This window comes from Diaphorina citri, unplaced genomic scaffold, assembly GCF_000475195.1.
Source record: "Diaphorina citri unplaced genomic scaffold, Diaci psyllid genome assembly version 1.1 scaffold936, whole genome shotgun sequence".
Lineage (NCBI taxonomy): Eukaryota > Metazoa > Arthropoda > Insecta > Hemiptera > Psyllidae > Diaphorina > Diaphorina citri.
Window position 1 is genome coordinate 15,937 of NW_007378367.1, and position 17,168 is coordinate 33,104.

The following is a 17,168-nucleotide window of genomic DNA, read 5'->3' on the forward strand; positions in this document are numbered from 1 at the left end:
CATTGGTCCATATGGTGCCAACATAATTGTTTCATATTGTCTCTTTTTCTTGATAATATAAAAGGGTAGGATGGTTGTACACCCACTATAGGTAACTAGGTACTAGTACTTGGTACTTGTACCTACTTGTAGTAGGTATAGGTATGTTTGCATATTACCGATTACCGTACAAAATTCATTACCGCACAAATTACGGTGATTTTTGGCAACACTGCTGCAGTCTGCAAAATGCCTAAATTTTAAAAATCTCGCGCCACATTTTAACCAATCAAAACGGTTAAAAAATTTGAGAAACGCTGGGCAAAAATCCAATCTGGCAACTGGCAAGAACAAGAAAGAAGAAGAATGCAAGTACCTATCCAATAGGGTGGAGTGAAACTATAGGGTTGGAAATTTTTTTTCGAATTTCGAAACGCCTGATATGTCAAAAGTTGCGTATTGATGAGTAGATTAATCCCTGAAAATTTTATGAAAAAATTTTATCATCTTGAGGTCGCACATTCGGCTTGAAGTTTCGAGAGCTTTTAGTTATGCAATGAAGGGGCAAGATAACTGTTTTTTCAGATAATCGTATTTATTTATTGAAAATGGTAAGTCGTACGAAAAAAATTATAAGAACAAAGATGTTTAGAACACAAAAAACTAATTACTTAATCGTATATTCCCTACCTTTTTTTTTAGTAAACCCAAGAAAACGGCATTTTTATTTATTTTTGTAGTTAAATGGCATGTAAATGTTATAAAAATGATCATTTTTCAACACCTACCAAATACAAAATGTGTAAGTATGTTCTCCAAATCAGTCAGTGCGTGCACTATTGAAGTACTCCTTCTTGGTGAGGTAAGTTGGTCCAGTGGTAACGCGCTTGCTTGCCATGCAGAAGGTCCCGCATTCGAATTCCACCATCGACAAAAATTTGTACTCGTTTTTCGATTGAAAATATTTCTACGGGTTACTTTCTGGTGTTCTCGTGTTGACCCAGCACCTAAATGGGAAGTATTGTGCCTCTTCTCGGTGTAGAAACGAACATCAGTAAAATAGTGTTTTCTTTCTGCTTAATTCCGATGCTATTAGTTTCCTTGAGGAATATCAGTAATTTGGTGTTATTCTTCTGCTTAATTCTGATGCTACTAAAAACAGTGTTTTCTTTCCCCTGATGCTCTCTTAATAACAAGTTCTTGGAAATCCCGGGGATTTTGTTTCCATATACCTTGTCGTGTAATTTATTGATTGCTCTTGTCTGGAGGGAAGTCATTAGTCGAATCATATAGAACATTCCTTGTGTTAATGTGTCTCGAGACTGTTGACTCAGGATTTGGCGACAGTGGTGTAGTTTGCTGTTGGTATTAGCTGCCGGAACTTCCTCAAGAGAATACAGAATACAGGTATGATTGTGACCTGTATTTTATTTAGGTTTGTGACCAGGGATCAGTGGCCCCTACGTGAAAGTTATTACAAGCTCCAATGTCTAAATAAAACTACCACATTTCCTTGTAAAAAAAAAAGAAGAGAAAAAAAAAACTATCATTACCATCTTTCTTGATATGCTTTTACAGTTTGAATATCACACACAATAAAATGTGTACCAAGTAAGTATTGAGAACTTGAAAAAAAATTTATAAAAATTACAAGTCAAAAATAAACAAAGAATTTATGGTGGGAAAGGGACGTTTTATGGAAAGTAAAATCCCATCCCCCTACTGTTGTCATGGGATTTTTCTCGAAAAATCTCGTCCTCAACACGCTCCCCTGTGCTAGATCCTGGAATGGTCAATGGAAAAATGAATCAGATTTTTTTTTGTCTTGATTTTTTTTTGTCATGAAGACAGGTAGACCGGCAACACTGTAAAATATTGGGCTTCACTTTTTTGCTTTTATCCACTGCTTTTTTACCTCCTTGATTCATGAGCGCAATAGCGCATGCGTTCTTTGATTTTTTCAAAATGGACTTGTTTTTCCCTCGCAATCTCGAATCTCGCGAAAAGCAGGCAAAAAAATTGAATTTTCCTCTTTTCTTCTTCTACGTCTAAAATGAGCAGTTTTTTCTCTGGTTTTTTGATTGAATATATCCTGAAATGAATGGTAAGTGATTCCATAAATAGATTTTGAACTATCGCTTGTGTTGCAAAATGGACTTGTTTTTCCCTCGCAATATCGAATCTCGCGAAAAGCAGGCAAAAAATTGAATTTTCCTCTTTTCTTCATCTACGTCTAAAATAAGTAGTTTTTTCTCATTGAATATATCCTGAAATGAATGGTAAGTGATTCCATAAATAGATTTTGAACTATCGCTTGTGTTGAAGAGCAACCTCTTCCCAAAAAACTGATCAGATCAGGTTTGAGCCAATGTTGTGGGATAACCACAGGCCACAAGGGAGCTCTCATCCCACACTTCATTGGGATCCTCTCTCCTTGCACAATATAGAAAAATATACCATGTGATGGGATGGTACATCCTTTGTTGATTGGGTCACTGAAGTATACTTGTCAATTTACATAACAAGACCAACAGAGTCTTTCAGAACTTGGGGATTGTATCTTCCTGTAGCTGTAAAAGTGCTAACTTTTCAAATGTGACTCATCTCAAGTGTTAAAATATGTGGCTTTAACCACTTCTTTTTCCCCCAGGATGCTGAAATGTATGCTGCTCTAATCTAAACAGTTCCACTATAATCTTTGAATTGCAACTTTATATCAAGATCAACACCAAAAACAAACACAATGGCTTTGTTAGATCAGCTGCATATCATGGGTATAAGAAATTTTCCTGCAGACAAGAACAGAGTTGTGAGATTTCAGAGGCCCCTGACTTTGATTGTTGGTGAAAGTACATCCTTTGTTAATTGGGTCACTGAAGTACCTACTTGTCAATTTACATAACAAGACCAACAGAGTCTTTCAGAACTTGGGGATTGTATCTTCCTGTAGCTGTAAAAGTGCTAACTTTTCAAATGTGACTCATCTCAAGTGTTAAAATATGTGACTTTAACCACTTCTTTTTCCCCCCAGGATGCTGAAATGTATGCTGCTCTAATCTAAACAGTTCCACCATAATCTTTGAATAGCAACTTTATATCAAGGTCAACACCAAAAACAAACACAATGGCTTTGTTAGATCAACTGCATATCATGGGTATAAGGAATTTTCCTGCAGACAAGAACAGAGTTGTGAGATTTCAGAGGCCCCTGACTTTGATTGTTGGTGAAAACGGTTGTGGCAAGACAACAATCATAGAATGTATCAAGTTTGCACTCACTAATGAGTACCCTCAAGGTGCTTCATCTGGCAAAAACTTTGTCCATGATCCACGCATAGGCAAAAAAGATGAGGCAAGTATAAAACGTTTAGGTCAATGATTGTTGGTTGGGAATCTTCTCAGGAAATTGATTAAATCAAAGAAAGGTATGAGATTGAAAGGGGGAAGATCCTAGGACATTTATATTTGGGTTTGATTCCCGGGCTGGGTGGACTGTTTGGCTGAGACTCTGTAATCAGCCGGGGGGTCTGCCTGGTCTGGGGGTTGAACTTGAAAGACAACAATCATAGAATGTATCAAGTTTGCACTCACTAATGAGTACCCTCAAGGTGCTTCATCTGGCAAAAACTTTGTCCATGATCCACGCATAGGCAAAAAAGACGAGGTAAGTATGAAATGTTTAGGTCAATGATTGTTGGTTGGGAATCTTCTCAGGAAATTGATTAAATCAAAGAAAGGCATGAGATTGAAAGGGGGAAGATCCTAGGACATTTTATATTTATATCTTATTTTTAGAGCCTCAAAATTTAACTGTGTATTATTGTTTTTCTTACAGACTCATGCCATAGTGAAACTGCAATGTACTTGTGAAAATAATGACACTGTATGTGTTGTTAGATCACTACTCCTCAGCAATAAAAATGGAAAAGATAACTGTGCCACTCGAGACACAACAATATCAAGGAAAATATTTGCTACTGGAGTTCAGAAGAACTTGGGTTGTCTTCAGCAAGAATCAGTACTTGAGATGTGTAATTTGATTGGAGTCTCCAAGGCAATTCTGAACAATGTAATTTTTTGCCATCAAGAAAACAGCAGCTGGCCTCTTGATGAAGGGAAAAAAGTCAAAGAAATTTTTGATGAAATATTTGATGCAACAAAGTATAATAAAGCTCTGGAATCAATAAAAATTCAAAGAGATAGACTCAGAAAAGAAATTCCTGAAATCAAAGCTCATTATCAAGCCACACTGAATTATAAGAAAGAAGCTGATAGTAAGAAGCAATTGATTTACAACAACACTCAGAAACGAGATCAATCATTTGAAGAACTGCACAATATTGAGGAAAGCATGAAACCAATCAATGAAAAGCTGGTACAGCTCACTGAGAAAGAAAGAAATATGTCTGTCATGAGTACACAGTATCAAACAAAGAAAACAGAACGAGATATGATTCAAGAAAGTTGTAATGAACTAGAGTCATCCATCAAACAACTTTTTAGTGGAGACAAGGCTGAACTTCAAAGCAAGCTAAATCTCTTCAAAATCAATTTAGATGAAAAATGTTCTGAGTTGGAGAATCAGGAGAGATTAAAGTCCCAATACATTCAAGAAGAAAAACAATCACATACCCACATAAATGAAGCCCAAATGAAGTTGGGTAAGCTTGAAAGAGATGAAGAAACACATAAGAAACTCAATGATACTTTGAAAACAAAATTAAACAACTTGGCAGATACACTATGCCTGGACACAACAGCGAAATCTCAGTATACACCAGAAGAAGGTGAAGGATTAATAAAGATGAGTCAAACCACCATTGATAAATATTTGTCAGATATTAAGATACTGGAGAGAACTTTTTCAGATAATGAGAACACAAAGCAAGCAGAAATAAATGCTTTGATAGTGGAGAAAGTAGAACTTGAAAGTAAAATCAAAAGCTTTAAGCAGCAAATCGAAGGTAACAAAAAGGATTTAACTAATGTGATCACTCAAATTAATGAAGTCAATCAGTCTCAAAGCACATTACAAGTTTTACAAACTAAACTAAATCGAGTGAATTCTGAGATCGATCAACTTTCAAAAAGTTTGGATCCTGATCAATTAAAGAACGAGATTGAAGCTTGGATAAGGCAACGTAATGAGTTGGAGGATGAATTATGTGTTATTGATGCAGAAATTAGTATTCTGCAAGCACAGAACATCACCTTAGCTGAGATAAAATCATTGAAGAATAGAAAAGAGTCAAAACTTGCTGATATAAATCTTCTAAAAGAGAGACACGATCGTGCTTTTCACTTATTATTTGATATGATTCCTGAGGAAAACTTCAAAAATTCTCTTGATAAAGCTCTGAGTTCGATCACGTTTGATATTAACAGAATACAAGAGGATATCAATGCTAAGGAGAAACATCTTTATACACTTGAAGCCAATGTTAGCAATTCGTCAAAAACTTTAAGAGATCAAAAAAGAACTCTCGCTGAGTTGATGGATCGTATGGAATTAGTACTGGGCTCTAAACCTTTCGAAGATGAACTCGATCGTGTAACATTGGAATTGAAGAGAGAACAAGAAGAAGTTAGCATGATGACAAGTACACAATATTTGTTTAATAGCTACATTGGTAAGTTAGAAGAAAATGAACCTCGCTGTCCGTTATGTACGAGATTCTTTGAATCTGATTATAGTGTTCCTGGATTAGTGAATAAATTGAAAACTAAAATCAAAGAAATTCCTGAACAAACGAACAACAAGAAAACACACATTGATCAACTTTGTAAACAACAAAGAAGTCTGCAAGAACTGAAACCAGTCTACGAAAATATAATGAAACTGCAGGATACCGACATTCCTTCTCTACGAAGTAAACTTATTGAACTTGAAGAAAACGTTATCGAAACAAAGGGAGAGCTGAAGAAATTGAAAACGGCATTAGAAACACCCAAGACCAAGGAGAAAACAGCTTTATCTCTACAAGGTGATCTTACTTTACTTGATCAAAATATTCGAGAATTGAACACATTACAGCGTGAGCTAGAACGTCAGGAATCTAAAATATCTGGCATGAGGTCTACTGGGGTGGATTTGGATCAAGTGTTGGCACAACAAAAGGAGAAGAAAAATGAATTGAATACCTTCAGAAGTAAAATAGAAAGTGGTCAAACGAGATTGAATAGTCACAACGAGAAGTTACAATCCTTACAAAAACAAAAGAATGATATTCACTCAAAACAATTAACTGTACAAGGAGGAGCAGGCATGCTGAAATCTCTAGAAGACAGGAAATGTGAACTCGAAGGAATGGATTCCGTGTATCAAACTGAACTTGAAGAACTTGGTAGAAAAGTTGCTCCCATTGAAACCCAATTAAATTTAGCCCAAAGCGAACTTGATGCTTTGAAAAAAGAGCATAAGAAAAAATTAAATGAAGAGGGAGCAAAGATACAGGATTATACAAAACAACTGGAAGAGGTTAAAAGAATAAAGCTAGAAATATTGAACTATACAAAACGCGGTACTTTGACACAACTGGCCGCCCTCAGAGAATCTGTGCAGAAATTGAATCAAAGGAAAGAAGATATCATTGCGAAGCGAGGTGTATGCGAGCGTACCATCAATGAAATCAATCAGTCCATTGCAAACCAAAGCTTGGAAGAAATAGATTTGAAAAACAACCTGACTCTGCTCGAGAAGAAAGAAGCAGTGGCTAAACTAAATGAAGAGGTTGAAACGCTCAAGAAAGATATTATTCACCTTGACTTGAAATGACTCTGCTCGAGAAGAAAGAAGCAGTGGCTAAACTAAATGAAGAGGTTGAAACGCTCAAGAAAGATATTATTCACCTTGATTTGAAAAGTTTAAGAAACGAACGTGAGAAGCTGTTGAATGAAAATGAAACCTTGATGAAGAAGAAAGCCAACATCAATGGACGTGTTCAAGAAATAGGTGAAATCATCAAGGCCACTGAGAATGATTTGAAGAAAGAATACTTGAAAAATGCGGATCAGCGGTTTTTAAAAAACGCTTACAAGGTAACTATGCATCCTCGCACGTACGAGTATTATGTATCTAATATTACAGCAATTAATTAAAATCTTATCTGTAGGTGATATTTTGTATCATTTATTCGCTATAAAATTTTCTGTACCTATTATTCTTCTTCTTCTACTTTACCTTATCCCGTTCAAACGGGAGATAGCTGCTTCTCGCGTGGATATTCGTTCACACAGTTTTTCCATCTCTTCTTTGGTCTACCTCTTGCTCTCTTTCTTTCCACTTCTATTCTTGCCACTTTCTTTTATTATTATTATTAGAAGAAAGAAATTTAATATGTGAACAATATTTCATATAATCATCTTTTATCAGGTATGAGTTCAATAAAATAAAACTTTCCTTTGGTCGTTTCAGTTGAAACTCTCGGAAATCATGATCTCAGATCTGACCAAGTACCATCACACGCTGGAGAACTGTGTCATCAAGTATCACTCGCAGAAGATGCGAAGCATCAACCGTTTGATTCGCGAATACTGGACGCGTATCTACCAGGTATCTATATTTAATAATTATGCAAGGCCTTATACTAAGGAATAGGATAAAAGTAACGAAAGTGTCAAGGAAGATCCAGATAAAGAGATTACAGTGGTATGGTCAGGCTGAAAAAAAAAGAGATGAAAGCTACATAGGTAAAAGAATTGAGAGAATGGAAGTGAGGGGGAGAAAAGGGCGAGGGAGGCCGAAGAAAAGGTGGAAAGATTGTGTGGATCAGGACTTGAATAAAAAAAAAATTAACAAGGCATGAGGTATAATGGGCTGCCTGGAAGGGACTGACAAGAAACGCCGACCCTATATAAGTAGGAAAAGGCTGTTAACATTTATGTCTTCTTCTTCTTCTTCTCCTTCTTCTTTTCCCATGTTCAGATGAGGTCGGCGTTTTTCGTCGGCCTCTCAATCAGCTTTAGAGTGATCGCTTTGAGGCCAACTGGTTTTGGCTAAACAAAATTTTCCGAGTGGGATGCCCTTTGCGCTCGACCTTCGCTATTGATATAGCACAAAGAAATTTGGCCTAGTCTACTCCCTGAATATAGTCCCCTAGCTATTGGACGCTGATCTACTCTCTGTTTATAGTACCTCAGCCAGAGCGCTACTGTTAACATTTATGTCTTATGTTGTTATACTTAAGGGACTTTTCACTCTCATTCTGGCAGGATAAACAAGGTATATTCTATTCTATTATACCCATAAAATACATGAGACCTTGTTTCGACTGCTGGGGTAAAGGGACTTTTTAGTCTCATTCGAGCAGGATAAACAAGGTGTATTCTATTCTACCACCAACCTCAGTGGTGTAGTGGTTAGCGCGGTGTCATCTTTTATCAGGTATGAGTTCAATAAAATGAAACTTTCCTTTGGTCGTTTCAGTTGAAACTCTCGGAAATCATGATCTCAGATCTGACCAAGTACCATCACACGCTGGAGAACTGTGTCATCAAGTATCACTCGCAGAAGATGCGAAGCATCAACCGTTTGATTCGCGAATACTGGACGCGTATCTACCAGGTATCTATTTTTAATAATTAAGCAAGGTCTTCTACTCTGTCTGGCTGGGGGACGTTAAACAGGTAGTAGACCAGCTTAGTCTGGCTGGGGGACTTTAAACGGGGAGTAGACAAGCCTGAATTTCCCTCGTGGAAGAAATAACAAAGGTTGAGTGCGAAGGGCATCCACTTGTAAAATTTGTACCAAAACCAAATGTCATTTGGTGCCAAACCATTGCTTTAGACTGATCCTAGTTAGGGCTGATTGAGAGGCTGACGAAAAACGCCGTCCCCGTCTGTACACGGGAGAAGATGAAGAAAAAGAAGCAAGGTCTTCTACTGTTAACATTTATGTCTTCTTCTTCTTCTTCTTCTTCTTCTTCGCCTTTTCCCATGTTCAGATGGGGTCGGCGTTTGTCGTCGGCCTCTCTATCAGCTTTAGAGTGATCGCTTTGAGGCCAACTGGTTTTGGCTAAACAAAATTTTCCGAGTGGGATGCCCTTTGCGCTCGACCTTCGCTATTGATATAGCACAAAGAAATTTGGCCTAGTCTACTCCCTGTTTATAGTCCCCTAGCTAGACGCTGATCTACTCTCTGTTTATAGTCCCTCAGCCAGAGCGCTACTATTAACATTTAAGTATGTCTTATGTTGTTATACTTAAGGGACTTTTCACTCTCATTCTGGCAGGATAAACAAGGTATATTCTATTCTATTATACCCATAAAATACATGAGACCTTGTTTCGACTGCTGGGGTAAAGGGACTTTTTAGTCTCATTCGAGCAGGATAAACAAGGTGTATTCTATTCTACCACCAACCTCAGTGGTGTAGTGGTTAGCGCGGTGGACTTCAGATCTGGAGGTTGGTGGTTCAAGTCCAAGTCAAGTCATAAAGTTTAGCGTAGTGCATTAAGCAGGGACTGACATGTGACAAGCATTTATGCTTCACACAATTAAAATTATTTCTATTTTCTTCTACTAGGGGAACGATATCGATTATATCAGCATCGCGGCGGACGTGGGCACGGGAAGTGAGAAGCGACGCACGTATAACTATCGCGTCGTTCAGAAGAAGAATGGGATCGAGCAGGATATGCGGAACCGGTGTAGCGCGGGGCAACGCGTGCTGGCGTGCCTCATTATCCGACTATTTATAGTCCCCTAGCTAGACGCTGATCTACTCTCTGTTTATAGTCCCTCAGCCAGAGCGCTACTATTAACATTTAAGTATGTCTTATGTTGTTATACTTAAGGGACTTTTCACTCTCATTCTGGCAGGATAAACAAGGTATATTCTATTCTATTATACCCATAAAATACATGAGACCTTGTTTCGACTGCTGGGGTAAAGGGACTTTTTAGTCTCATTCGAGCAGGATAAACAAGGTGTATTCTATTCTACCACCAACCTCAGTGGTGTAGTGGTTAGCGCGGTGGACTTCAGATCTGGAGGTTGGTGGTTCAAGTCCAAGTCAAGTCATAAAGTTTAGCGTAGTGCATTAAGCAGGGACTGACATGTGACAAGCATTTATGCTTCACACAGTTAAAATTCTATTTTCTTCTACTAGGGGAACGATATCGATTATATCAGCATCGCGGCGGACGTGGGCACGGGGAGTGAGAAGCGACGCACGTATAACTAGTGTTTCCTTATCATCTTCTATTTCTTCATTTCCATCTTCCTGGTCTTCATCTTCAATTCTTTGCTCTTCCATCTCTTCATCTTCTTGTGAATCCCCTTGTCCTTCTTGATCTTCTGCTTCAAAATATTCTTCCTGACCGCTATCATCCAACTTTCATACGACTGGCCCTGGCCGAGACATTCTCCCGGAACTGCGGTATATTTGCGCTCGATGAACCAACGACCAATTTGGACATTAAGAATGCGGTAAGAGATTGAGTCTCATTTGTTATCTATTTATATGGGTCAAATCCAGTGCAAGTGACATGTCAGTTTGGTACCAATTATTCGCACTTGGATTAAGTTATTGGGAAATAGAGTTCATATTAGGTCGAGATAGAGAAACAATGCTTCCCCGAATAGAAAAAAAAGGTCTACAAAATTCAGAAAAATCCATCAAAATTTTCTCCACATCAAAATTTTCTCCGTAGAGAAAATTTCGATGGATTTTTCTTAAAACGAAATAAATTCATTAATAGTCCGTAGAGAAGCTAGTAGGCCCAAGTTCGACGATTTTTTTTTTTTAAACGGCCTTTGGTCTGACTTTGATGAACTTTGGCAAGAATGTTCATCACATGAAGGATTTTTTTATCATTTTCTTCCTAGCGGTTTTTGGCGTTTGCTCTGTAGATTTCCAACCCGGTCGGGATCCGAGTGACTTCTAGAGATTAATAAACCTCTACTAGAGGAGGAGAACTATCGATAGTTTTGACTATCGAACGCTATCGATAGTTTTTTGAAAACTATCGATAACAATCGATGGGGGCGACTATTACAAAATTCAGAAAAATCCATCAAAATTTTCTCCACATCAAAATTTTCTCCGTAGAGAAAATTTCGATGGATTTTTCTTAAAACGAAATAAATTCATTAATAGTCCGTAGAGAAGCTAGTAGGCCCAAGTTCGACGATTTTTTTTTTTTAAACGGCCTTTGGTCTGACTTTGATGAACTTTGGCAAGAATGTTCATCACATGAAGGATTTTTTTATCATTTTCTTCCTAGCGGTTTTTGGCGTTTGCTCTGTAGATTTCCAACCCGGTCGGGATCCGAGTGACTTCTAGAGATTAATAAACCTCTACTAGAGGAGGAGAACTATCGATAGTTTTGACTATCGAACGCTATCGATAGTTTTTTGAAAACTATCGATAACTATCGATGGCGCCGACTATCGATAGTTCTCCTCCTCTAACCTCTAGTACTTTTGTGTTAAACTTGACGTGCTTTTCATTTCCAGGTGAGTCTGAGCAAGGCTCTCGCGTTGCTAGTGGAGGAGAAGAGTGATCAGAAGAATTTCCAACTCATAGTCATCACGCACGACGAAGAGTTCATCGAGAATCTGACCGCCATAGATCGCGCCTATGTGGTGCGGATAGTGCGGGACCATAAGGGTCTGTCGGATATACAGTACCCCGCCAATACGGTTTCCAATGACATGGAGGAGAATGAGCTGCTAGATATGAAGATGAGACCGAATAAGAAAATGAAGACTCGATACTAGGAGGTCCTTTCTGTCTTCGTAGAAACTTACACTCGTATTTATTTATGAACAAGAATGATCGTTCTTAGATCAGTCTCAAGTCAAAATTGACCAATCAAATGCCTTGAGACTATGCTTAGCACGAACTTAAGAGCCAGCATTTTGTTCATAAATATGGGTGTTAACCTGCTTAACCCATCCTTTAGGGCTGTTTGCCCCCTACACCTAAGCCTCAGATTGGGCTTTTTGTGTATGGAGTTAAGCCTCTTGTGCCTTGATGTGGTTGGCTGGAAGAGCTCATGTGAATTCTGCCAAACAAAGACCTCTTGAATGTGTGGCCTTTAAAGGTTAATGAACTCCTGTTTAATCCATAGACCTACAACACGCCGACCTTATTTAAATAGGAAAAGGCTAGGAAGAAGAAGATTTAATAGACCTTCAATTTGTTTTAACCAAAGAATGTCATCACAGAAGAGGACCACTTCAAAGAGTGTTAACTATTTTATAATACTTCAAACCCTAACAGCCTCAGATCCCTACTCAGCTCCAGACTCCTATCCCGGAACTCAAAACTGACCCTGTACAACACCATCATCAAACCTGTCCTATTATACGGATCAGAGACATGGAGCGTTACGAAGCGAGAAGAACATCAAATGCAAGTATTCGAAAACGTTGAACTTGAAGTAAACGTTATCGAAACAAAGGGAGAGCTGAAGAAATTGAAAACGGCATTAGAAACACCCAAGACTAAGGAGAAAACAGCTTTATCTCTACAAGGTGATCTTACTTTACTTGATCAAAATATTCGAGAATTGAACACATTACAGCGTGAGCTAGGGCCACCATGAACACTAACAGACTACGATGGCTTGGTCACCTGATGAGAAAAGACAAAAACAGAGCCGTGTGGAAGATCTTCACCAACACACCACATCAAGGCAAACGTTTACCAGGGAGACCACATAGCTGCTGGATCAACGAGATGAAGAGACTATGCAACAGATGGGGGCTGAACGAGTGGGAGGAGTTGACACAACATAGAGTTCTTTGGAGGCAAGCAGTCTGGTTGGCACGGGATTCACAAATTATCCCTAATACGCCATCGGAGTGAGTGAATGAGTAAACCGTAACCTTTTGATAAACCAAAGTGAACCTAACCTGATTGTAATAACCACGGTCGAAAGATTAAGTTGCCATTTTTATTTGACTTTTTTTTGTTCGTTTTGAATTGATAAATTTTGTTAACTGTTATTTGGGAACGTGTTATTGTTTATTGTCCTCTTGTGATTCTTTATTATTTTGTACCCGTTACCTTTTTTTGTTCTTTCCTTATGACCTAACCTATGCTATGGTTGTGATTTTTTTTTCTTGGCTTTTTGGTCTTTTTTTTTTTTGATCTTAGATTTGAGTTTAATCCGAGAATGACTTGAATATTGAATACGTACATAGTACCTGATAAGGAAATCCTCAATCCTAGTTGGAAAACGCCGAACAAGATCCGATTTCTTCTTTAATTTTTGTACCTCAATGAACGATTTACTCGTATTTTCAAAGAAACAGTTCCTATTATATTGTTAGGATAAAAATGTAAAAAGGGGTTTTTTTTTACCGATTTGTCAATTACAAAAAAAAATATCGATGTTTTTGTAGATTTTGAATAGTATTTTTGTTTTTAAAACGGGTAGATTTCAACAAATTTTTCTTCTTCGCGTAGAGTAAGAAGTGAGAGGTCTTTCCTTAGGACGAGGTGCTTAATAAATGTGATAAAGTAATTTCTTTATGTGGTTTGCAACTTGTTTTCAATTCCATTCCTTACAATTTAACTTGTTTTCTGTCCAAAATAAAATACTCGTTTCTTTCATTCAATACAAAAAATATACGTTCTTATTTCAACAATCAAAGTAACAATCAACAAAATTTTAACTGGGTGTGAGACGATTATACATAGGGTGATGGTAATACACACATTTCTGAAGTTATCATTTTTAGGGTGGATCATAATTACCCCAAGTCATGGGGCAATTATGATCCACGGATTTCTGCTTTAATTTTTTTTCTATTCCTTTTGTTGAAATGAGGCTTAACTGAAACAATACGAATGTCTATGGGTAACTACTCACTAAATTTCTGATTCCCAGGAGAACAAGAAAAAAGTTATGGCAAAAGATTAATTTTTGGATCATAATTACCCCCACCCACCCTAGGTATTAAATAAATATATATATAGATTTTTTCTTCTTCTTATTCATGCTCAACACCAATAAACCACCTCCTGCTTAACACCAAAAAAATTCATATTATACAAGACAGAGATCTTTGATTATTTCATCACTTACCTGCATCCAAGAGGTCATCATTGGATCTCTGATGAATGTCTCGTTGTGTCTCCATCTTGTTGTCTTCGTACAATCCATCCACCTTATGCACAAACACTTCAAACCGGATGTTCTTGTTGACGTTGTATGCCTTGATGACAACAAGGTTCAGTGTGTTCAAAGCTTCCATATAGTCATCCTGAGCATCTGAAAGTAGTTAACACAGTGTTATTGTTTTTTTTTCCCAACTTATTGTATCACTACTCACTTTCATCAGTACCAAAATGGTACCAAAAGTTTTAGACAAGGAGGATTCAGCTCAAGGTTTCTTGAGCTTGTGAAAGAATTGTTAGATGAAATAATAATAATAATAATATAAAAAATAATAAATAATGGTTTCTTCAAATTAAATTGATCCCTAGGGCAAGGTAAACCTAGGGGCTTGAAAAAGGGAGTGTGCCTGAAGGCTTGTGAAGTTGTTTTAAAAACATTTCATCATGTTTGTGGTGAATGAGGGTCAAGACAGAAAATTTGTGTTTTTAGGGATTTTTTATCTTTTTCTTGTTGAACTTTGGAATGTTTTATGATTATGATAGCCTATGTACTTTCCCCATAATCTTAAAAAATATTTCGGACTCAGAGAGCTCAATGAGCTCATAAGTAAGTCCATCACTCAGTGTTCCAATTCATTTGACCAACTTACTTAGTAGTTACCTACTATTCTGTTGACATCCCCCATTCTAGAAATATGTCTTATATTATACAATACCAGGTAGGTAAATACATAAATAATGCTTAAATGAAAAATAAACGGCCTTTGGTCTGACTTTGATGAACTTTGGCAAGAATGTTCATCACATGAAGGATTTTTTTATTTATCATTTTATCCGACTAGCCCTGGCCGAGACATTCTCCCGGAACTGCGGTATATTTGCGCTCGATGAACCAACGACCAATTTGGACATCAAGAATGCGGTAAGAGATTGAGTCTCATTTGTTATCTATTTATATGGGTCAAATCTAGTGCAAGTGACATGTCAGTTTGGTACCAATTATTCGCACTTGGATTAAGTTATTGGGAAATAGAGTTCATATTAGGTCGAGAAAGAGAAACAATGCTTCCCCGAATAGAAAAAAAAGGTCTACAAAATTCAGAAAAATCCATCAAAATTTTCTCCGTAGAGAAAATTTCGATGGATTTTTCTTAAAACGAAATAAATTCATTAATAGTCCGTAGAGAAGCTAGTAGGGTTATTTGATATGATTCCTGAGGAAAACTTCAAAAATTCTCTTGATAAAGCTCTGAGTTCCATTACGTTTGATATTAACAGAATACAAGAGGATATCAATGCTAAGGAGAAACATCTTTATACACTTGAAGCCAATGTTAGCAATTCGTCAAGGACGATTTTTTTTTAAACGGCCTTTGGTCTGACTTTGATGAACTTTGGCAAGAATGTTCATCATCACATGAAGGATTTTTTTTATCATTTTCTTCCTAGCGATTTTTGGCGTTTGCTCTGTAGATTTCAAACCCGGTCGGGACCCGAGTGACTTCTAGAGATTAATAAACCTCTACTAGAGGAGGAGAACTATCGATAGTTTTGACTATCGAACGCTATCGATAGTTTTTTGAAAACTATCGATAACTATCGATGGCGCCGACTATCGATAGTTCTCCTCCTCTAACCTCTAGTACTTTTGTGTTGAACTTGACGTGCTTTTCATTTCCAGGTGAGTCTGAGCAAGGCTCTCGCGTTGCTAGTGGAGGAGAAGAGTGATCAGAAGAATTTCCAATCATTTTCTTCCTAGCGGTTTTTGGCGTTTGCTCTGTAGATTTCCAACCCGGTCGGGATCCGAGTGACTTCTAGAGATTAATAAACCTCTACTAGAGGAGGAGAACTATCGATAGTTTTGACTATCGAACGCTATAACTATCGATGGCGCCGACTATCGATAGTTCTCCTCCTCTAACCTCTAGTACTTTTGTGTTAAACTTGACGTGCTTTTCATTTCCAGGTGAGTCTGAGCAAGGCTCTCGCGTTGCTAGTGGAGGAGAAGAGTGATCAGAAGAATTTCCAACTCATAGTCATCACGCACGACGAAGAGTTCATCGAGAATCTGACCGCCATAGATCGCGCCTATGTGGTGCGGATAGTGCGGGACCATAAGGGTCTGTCGGATATACAGTACCCCGCCAATACGGTTTCCAATGAAATGGGGGAGAATGAGCTGCTGGATATGAAGATGAGACCGAATAAGAAAATGAAGACTCGATACTAGGAGGTCCCTTCTGTCTTCGTAGAAACTTACACCCGTATTTATGAACAAGAATGATCGTTCTTAGATCAGTCTCAAGTCAAAATTGACCAATCAAATGTCTTGAGACTATGCTTAGCACGAACATGGAGGAGAATGAGCTGCTAGATATGAAGATGAGACCGAATAAGAAAATGAAGACTCGATACTAGGAGGTCCTTTCTGTCTTCGTAGAAACTTACACTCGTATTTATTTATGAACAAGAATGATCGTTCTTAGATCAGTCTCAAGTCAAAATTGACCAATCAAATGCCTTGAGACTATGCTTAGCACGAACTTAAGAGCCAGCATTTTGTTCATAAATATGGGTGTTAACCTGCTTAACCCATCCTTTAGGGCTGTTTGCCCCCTACACCTAAGCCTCAGATTGGGCTTTTTGTGTATGGAGTTAAGCCTCTTGTGCCTTGATGTGGTTGGCTGGAAGAGCTCATGTGAATTCTGCCAAACAAAGACCTCTTGAATGTGTGGCCTTTAAAGGTTAATGAACTCCTGTTTAATCCATAGACCTACAACACGCCGACCTTATTTAAATAGGAAAAGGCTAGGAAGAAGAAGATTTAATAGACCTTCAATTTGTTTTAACCAAAGAATGTCATCACAGAAGAGGACCACTTCAAAGAGTGTTAACTATTTTATAATACTTCAAACCCTAACAGCCTCAGATCCCTACTCAGCTCCAGACTCCTATCCCGGAACTCAAAACTGACCCTGTACAACACCATCATCAAACCTGTCCTATTATACGGATCAGAGACATGGAGCGTTACGAAGCGAGAAGAACATCAAATGCAAGTATTCGAAAACAAAGTGTACAGAACAATATTTGGACCCTACTTCGACCATCAAACC

General features: G+C 37.8%; 1 protein-coding gene across 7 annotated transcripts; it reads left to right on the forward strand.

Annotated features, from left to right (window-relative positions):
* Positions 1-1,955: 1,955 nt before the first annotated feature.
* On the forward strand, positions 1,956-16,594 carry LOC103513179 (DNA repair protein RAD50). 7 transcript variants are annotated; one of them, XM_026826452.1, is made up of 10 exons: positions 1,956-2,083; positions 2,630-2,822; positions 3,204-3,331; positions 3,815-6,709; positions 6,799-7,017; positions 7,394-7,531; positions 9,504-9,660; positions 10,318-10,409; positions 11,439-11,636; positions 16,405-16,594. In XM_026826452.1, exons 2-10 carry the CDS (start codon positions 2,723-2,725, stop codon positions 16,468-16,470), a joined length of 3,993 nt encoding a protein of 1,330 aa, XP_026682253.1. In that variant the 5' UTR covers positions 1,956-2,083; positions 2,630-2,722; the 3' UTR covers positions 16,471-16,594. The 7 variants fall into 7 exon arrangements, with proteins under 7 accessions (XP_026682253.1, XP_026682258.1, XP_026682257.1 ...); XM_026826457.1 differs by lacking the exons at positions 10,318-10,409; positions 11,439-11,636; positions 16,405-16,594 and adding exons at positions 14,883-14,974; positions 16,019-16,402; XM_026826456.1 differs by lacking the exon at positions 16,405-16,594 and having other exon boundaries at positions 9,504-9,671; positions 10,329-10,409; positions 11,439-11,826.
* Positions 16,595-17,168: the final 574 nt, after the last annotated feature.

Bases quoted from the DNA above. Each gene is read 5' to 3' on its own strand.
- LOC103513179 (XM_026826452.1), top strand. From the start codon at position 2,723: ATGGCTTTGTTAGATCAGCTGCATATCATGGGTATAAGAAATTTTCCT. The intron at 9,661-10,317 runs TTATCCGACTAT...ATCATCCAACTT, and splicing joins ACGCGTGCTGGCGTGCCTCA to TCATACGACTGGCCCTGGCC. The intron at 11,637-16,404 runs ATGGAGGAGAAT...CTTAGCACGAAC, and splicing joins CCAATACGGTTTCCAATGAC to ATGGAGGAGAATGAGCTGCT.